The 6265-nt window shown below is 27.5% G+C and overlaps 1 protein-coding gene across 1 annotated transcript; it reads right to left on the bottom strand.

The window, feature by feature from the left end:
- Positions 1-244: 244 nt before the first annotated feature.
- LOC101505181 (non-specific lipid transfer protein GPI-anchored 14-like) lies at positions 245-2543 on the bottom strand. The gene is made up of 3 exons (XM_004511078.4): positions 2075-2543; positions 967-1056; positions 245-581 (listed from the first exon to the last, which is right to left on the bottom strand). The coding sequence occupies exons 1-3, from the start codon at positions 2412-2414 to the stop codon at positions 421-423; spliced, it is 591 nt and encodes a 196-aa protein (XP_004511135.1). The 5' UTR covers positions 2415-2543; the 3' UTR covers positions 245-420.
- Between the last annotated feature and the right edge of the window lie 3722 nt (positions 2544-6265).

The following is a 6265-nucleotide window of genomic DNA, read 5'->3' as shown; positions in this document are numbered from 1 at the left end:
TTGATTTGAGACTCCAATAACAAGATTCATATTTGTTTTATGAGAAATTCTTGAAGAGAAATATTATCATAGAGAGAAAATAAAATGATAAATAATAGAAATGTATTTTAAAAAATAATAAAAATAATTTTTCAATATTTCATTGTCTTTAAAAATATAAATAATTATTCACTTTTAACTTTTTTTAATTCTTATTAACTATTAAAATAAACACAAATTTTAAAAATTAAATATAAAAAATATGTTCACAAAATAAATAAACCTTATATTTTAGCTCCCATTTGCTCGCCTTTTAATAATTAATAATTATTCATAAAAAAAAAATTACACCATACTAGTGATACTTTTACAAAAGATAACTTCAATGGTATGTATGTATACCAAGAAAAGTAAACACTTTTTGAAAAAAGTAATCAATATTCACATTGGTATCCAAATGTAAAAGTTTCCAACAGTAGAGCCAAATAAACACCAAAGTAAAAGCCCAATACCCAAAACGTCTAACCCAAACAATCCCTTCTTCTTGCTGAATGCATCACTCTTCTGTGTTGTACTTCTTGTGCCTTCAGGACTTGCTCCATCTGCAGCCACAACATAATTAATATACACACGAATCAGACTTTTAACATTAAACAAAAAAAAAATAGTTAGTAACAATGTTTTAAAGTTGTATTTGTTGTTAATTTTTCATAATTTTAAAGATAACCAAATTGGGACAAGGATTTTAAATCTCAGCGATTATAACTCCACATCTATCTTCTTTTTAAATTTTAAATTTCTCTCTCTATTTCTTTTCTTTTCTGAAAATGAGACTCTCCTTAATATCAAGTGGCGAGATAGTGATTTATAACTTCTATGAATGGGGACCATAATTCAAAACATTCAACAATATAATAAGCCCAAGTTTCATATTAGATTATAAAAATTAAAAATAAAAGCAAAGTTTCATAGTAATGTCATCATTACCTGAAGGACTAGGTGCAGGCCCTGGACCAACATTGCTGGAGCCATAAAAAACTTGAGCCTCTGCTGATTTGGGATCCATGTGCAGCAGCTCTTATATCATTAAAAAAAATAAAAAAAATAAATGAATAAACTCTTCATGTTATGTAAAATAAATTATTTGTACAATAACTACTAGTTTAATGGTAAGAATTTTACTTTACAATTTCATATTACCGATATAAAATGGCTTACAAGACATTTTAAAATAACTGTTAGTGTCACTCATTTATAACAATAATCTCTTCCCCAACTTTTTATAAAAAATATTATTTATAAGAAAAAGTGTAAAACAAACTAAAGACTAAAAGGATTTGGATTCCGTGCAGGAATAGTAACGCAATAATTAATCTCAGATATTTATTTGTTATCAAACGAATTTAATTATATATTCTTAAAATTAATTTTATATAATTTTATTATAATTTTAATTTCTATATTTTTATTGATTTACGAAATTGGTCCACTTATTTAAAAGTCAATAGTATTGGACTCTTCCTCTGATTTTGTAATTAAAAAATAATGACGTGAAATATTTTAAATAACGTGACATATAATAGCATGATGTAGAATGATTAATATTTATAAAAATTTAAATAAAATATTTTAAAAGTTTATATTTTAACTTCAGAAATTTTTTATATTTTTAATTGAATTAATTATATATGAATAATTCATTTAAACGATTATATATTATACAGTTATATATTATATCACTAAAAGTATGTTAAATTGTCGTTTTTTTATTTAAAAATATGAGAGACTAAAATTGTCATTTTCAAAAATTTTGTGAATTGGTAATAATAAAGATATCAAAACTACAATTAAATCATTTTATATAATCTCAACCATTAATTTTAATTAAATATTTATTTGAGATCAGATGATTTGAATTATATATTTTCTAAATCAATTTTACGTAATCTTAACTATTGATCTTGATGAGTAAAAAAAAAAAACCATTGATCTTTGGACGGTTGAGGTCTAGATCAGGAACCACAAGAAATGTGTTTCCCAAACTAACAATTTAGTAACTGAAATTAAAAATTGTACAATTACATAAAAACTTTACCAGGACACTTTGAGATATTAGCAGGGGCATTACAAACTGTAGGAAGACCCAAAGCCAAAGTCACATTAATTTGTATACCACCCAAATCTGGATCATTACGATCCTTAATAATAAGACACAAACACTTTTTGTTAGTGTTGAGCAGTGTCTTAAGACCATCACAACAATCTGGTGCTGGTGTTTTTCCTTCACCTTCAACATAAGGGAGACATGATGCTAGCCCTGTAATTTGTGATGTGCATTCATCTTTGTCTTTTGATGAATCTGCCATTCCATTCCACACTATCATTGAAGCTAGTAGTAGGAAATGAACCATGGCTTTTGTATTTTGGTGGATCATTTTGTTTTGTGTGTGATGTTGAGAAAGGATTGAGATAGGAAGTGATGTGGTTGAGGTAATGTGAGATTGAGAGTAATTGAATAAATATTGGTAGAGTAGTGTGGTGTTGGTGAAGAATGTTATTTGTCATATCCTATATAAATTATATAGTTTCTAGAATAATTATTATCTACACTTCTTTCCTTTTTTTACTTTATTGTTGTCATGTCTGATAATTGTGTTACTGCTTAGTGGGGATGTTGCATTTTTCTGTTGAATTATTACTATTTTGTTGAATTATTTATATGACAACATTTTGGGGTAAAAAATTATTGGATTTAAAGTGAGTGTATGGTTGCTTTACACTTACAACAATCAATAATTTACACAAAAAACACCTTACCAAAATCACAAACAAGATATATTTATATTTTTTTTATAATTTTAATAAGGAATATTGTGACAAAAATGACTATTTATCGGAACATTTTGTTTGATAGATGCTATGATTGGAATTGGGAAAACCAACCAACCATAACAATCTGATTATGAATTAGGGTAATTTGAAATTGAAAAGGGAACAAAATGATGGTGTGAACAAAACTAGAAAAGTGCTCAAACTTAGTGCGTCACTTCAACAACCCACTAGAGCAAATTATGGAAAAGGATTATTGTGGCTTTCCGTGTGGCATCTATGGATGATGACAAGTCGCAGAAAACGTGATATCATATTTCCTTCAAATCACTTCAACAAAAATTGAAAGCTTTTTCATGGTATAAATCATCGATCTTCATTGGGAATTTTACCCAGATTTATTTGCGATCTCAATTTGAGGAAGTTGTGTTGCTTTCACGCAATCAACATTTAATCTTGTCCTTGAATATTTTGAAGGGTATCACAATAGTTACTCATAACACGACAATTAAACTTAGTAGAAATTTGTATTATAGGTACTTGGTTCTTTCACTTCTTGGATACATTAAGTGTAAAGTAAGAAAAACATTATAATAAAATCATGATAATTATGAAATATTTATAATATTTATATTTGATGTGTTATTCAATAGTTGATATTATTTATTTTATTATTTAAAGTTTAAAGTAATTTAAATCACTTTAGAGGAATTTTATCTAATCCAAAATATACAACTAAAATCACTATAAAGGTTAGTTAAATTTCTTATTGTTTTTTTGGGATGGAATAAAAATATTTCATGACTATGTCATATATGAAGTAAACAATTAATTTTATAAAAGATGCTAATTGTTTTCTCAAGTTTTAATTTGTTTTTATTCAATTAAATTTGTATTTAGTGTAGTAATCAACTCTTAGTTTAGGATATAGTTTTGGATGATTTATAAAAATATTTGCATAATTCAATTTAGTCTTTGATAATTTAAATATATAGTTTAATTAATTATTTTCATGAATTGATCATTTACTTAACTATGTTAAAATTATATAATATTTTGTGATTTATTTTAATTCAAACGCGGTTAATGAGTACAAATATCAACACTTAGGTACTTAGAAGGTACATGTATGAGAATTAAGATTCATACTATATAGGATGTACTCTACACATTGTCTTTCGAGACTCATTCAACGTATGTAAATAAAAATAAAATCTTTAAATGTATTTTTTGTTGGAAATTTGGCGGATTAAATTAAGTGTTTATTGAAAACTGTTGGTGTAAATAATCTAATTAAAAAACTAATTTACATTGTACACGACATATTTCTCCGTCTCAAAATAAAAGTTAAAATTGACTAAAAAATATTGATGTGTTTGACCTAAAATTTTGATCAAATACATTAAAATTTATTATTTTGTTCTTTATATTATTGATAAAAATATTCATAATAGAATTTTAAGAATCTCTAACTAAAAATAATTTGGTTTAACCCTTTGGTTCTAGGGGAATGAGCCCTAGTAATCAAGAGATCGCTCGGAAAGTAAGTAAAGTATAATGAAGAATTGTTTCAGTCAGGATTCAAACTCGAATTCTCCCGAACGATTTATCCTTAATTGAAAATCTTTAACTATGAAGCATCGATACTTCTAAAATGATAAAGTACCCATACTAGATATTTACTCGGTACCGGTACTCATACCATACTCGTGGGGTACTTCGTTCTTTCTAATTATTTTATTGTGAGTGAAATTGATGATTTCCTTACATATTAATATATTCTTATTTGTGTATTTGAGTTTATTTGTTGTTGTAATCAAACACAATTTGTGATTTTTTAAAATTTTATTATAATTTTGTATTGTGAACTGAACAATTTAATAATTTTGGTTAAATTATTTAACAAATTCATGTTTTTTTTATTGACATACTTGTACCTTCATTTTTTTAAATACGGTGTCTTGTACACATACTAGTATCATACCCATGTTAGTACAAAAGAGGTAAAAGATAAGAACATAAATAAAAAGAAACAAAAATTTTAACTCTGTTCTTTGAACAGAGTATAAAAACCTCAAGTCCATATCTAGATAAGAGATATCATCTTAGATTAAGATTTTATAAGAAAATATTTCATCATTAAGATTTTATAAGAAAATATTTCATCATGAGATTATTTTTTTAACTACACATCTGTTTGTGTTTTTTACACTCTTCAGTAACAAACTAGACAAAACATATGTGCTTTAATGAAGCAAAGTAAGTAAATTGGTGAGAAGAGTGGGTATGCTACTACTGAAACATATTTGATAATAAAAAAATGTATTAGTCAATACAACATTAGTGTTAGTGCATGATAATGGAAACATTATAATGAATTTCAACATTTAGTTTTAGGCCAATCTATCAATCAAATAGGTATTTTATTCTCACTTTTATCCATTTCTTTCTTCGCTTTTATCCTTTAGCCATAGTTAACTCTCATTGGAGAAGTTAAGGAACCCACAACCATAGGGCACTTTCTTTTCTTGACGTAATTGATTGATGGAAAGAGAACAATTGTTGAGAGCTAATAACTAATTCCTCGGCTGGCTTTCATTCGACAAAATGTTTGGCACGTTCGGCAGGACACCACACTTGTATAATGACTATAATTGGCGGTTGCACTTGCACTTCGGAATTAGTCTCAACAACATGGATCCTCTATCAACTTCAAAAGGGGTTAACTCCAGATGATCCACCTCAAACTCTTGGAATGCTAGCTAACGTAGCTCCTCCAAAGTAATGCAAAAAATCCTCTGGTTGATCAACTTGAATAACAAGTGGTTATGACAACATACTTAATATCGGTATCGATGATATCATGTATCAAGTTTCCCAACAACTTATTGATATTTTTAAACCCATGGTTCATAAAGAAGTTAAATAAGTCCGGGATTTGGATGTTAAAATAGCCGATTTTGGTGACAAATCAATCACCTCAAAATGTCCAAGGATTTCAAGGATGTTAATTAGTGCTAGGAAGGCATTGCAATGCATAAACAGCCAATTTACCCAACCTTTTCAGGTTAACTGAATTCACAATTAATAGATACATTTTATTCCTTTAAGTTCTCAGCCTGCTACTTTTTCCACAAACAACCCAAGGGCAACTTGTGGTGAACGATGTTTGTAATCAAGCTAATTTTTTATTTGAACAGGTACATTTGGCTAGAAGGGAACCTAAACAAGTAGGAAAATTGGTATGTCCTGGGTTTTACCGTATGGTAACATTATGTAGACAAACAACATGTCTTATGCTGGAGGGCAAGCCTACAACCCAATAGGATATTCAAGGTTAATTGGTGAGCATGCATGGAACAACAATCAATGTTCCTAGTATAAAACACCAATGGTACCATGGGTTCATGTTACGCCCACGTAAATATATATATATATATATATATATATATATATA

This window comes from Cicer arietinum, chromosome 7 (genome assembly GCF_000331145.2).
Source record: "Cicer arietinum cultivar CDC Frontier isolate Library 1 chromosome 7, Cicar.CDCFrontier_v2.0, whole genome shotgun sequence".
Taxonomy (NCBI): domain Eukaryota; kingdom Viridiplantae; phylum Streptophyta; class Magnoliopsida; order Fabales; family Fabaceae; genus Cicer; species Cicer arietinum.
Note: the sequence above shows the minus strand (reverse complement) of the source record. Positions and strands in the feature narration are given on the sequence as shown.

Excerpts from the sequence above, each read along its gene's own strand:
- LOC101505181 (XM_004511078.4), bottom strand. The coding sequence starts at position 2,414 with ATGATCCACCAAAATACAAAAGCCATGGTTCATTTCCTACTACTAGCT. Across the intron at positions 1,057-2,074 it reads TAATATCTCAAAGTGTCCTG|AGCTGCTGCACATGGATCCC; the intron begins GTAAAGTTTTTA and ends TAATGATATAAG. Across the intron at positions 582-966 it reads GCCTGCACCTAGTCCTTCAG|ATGGAGCAAGTCCTGAAGGC; the intron begins GTAATGATGACA and ends TTGTGGCTGCAG.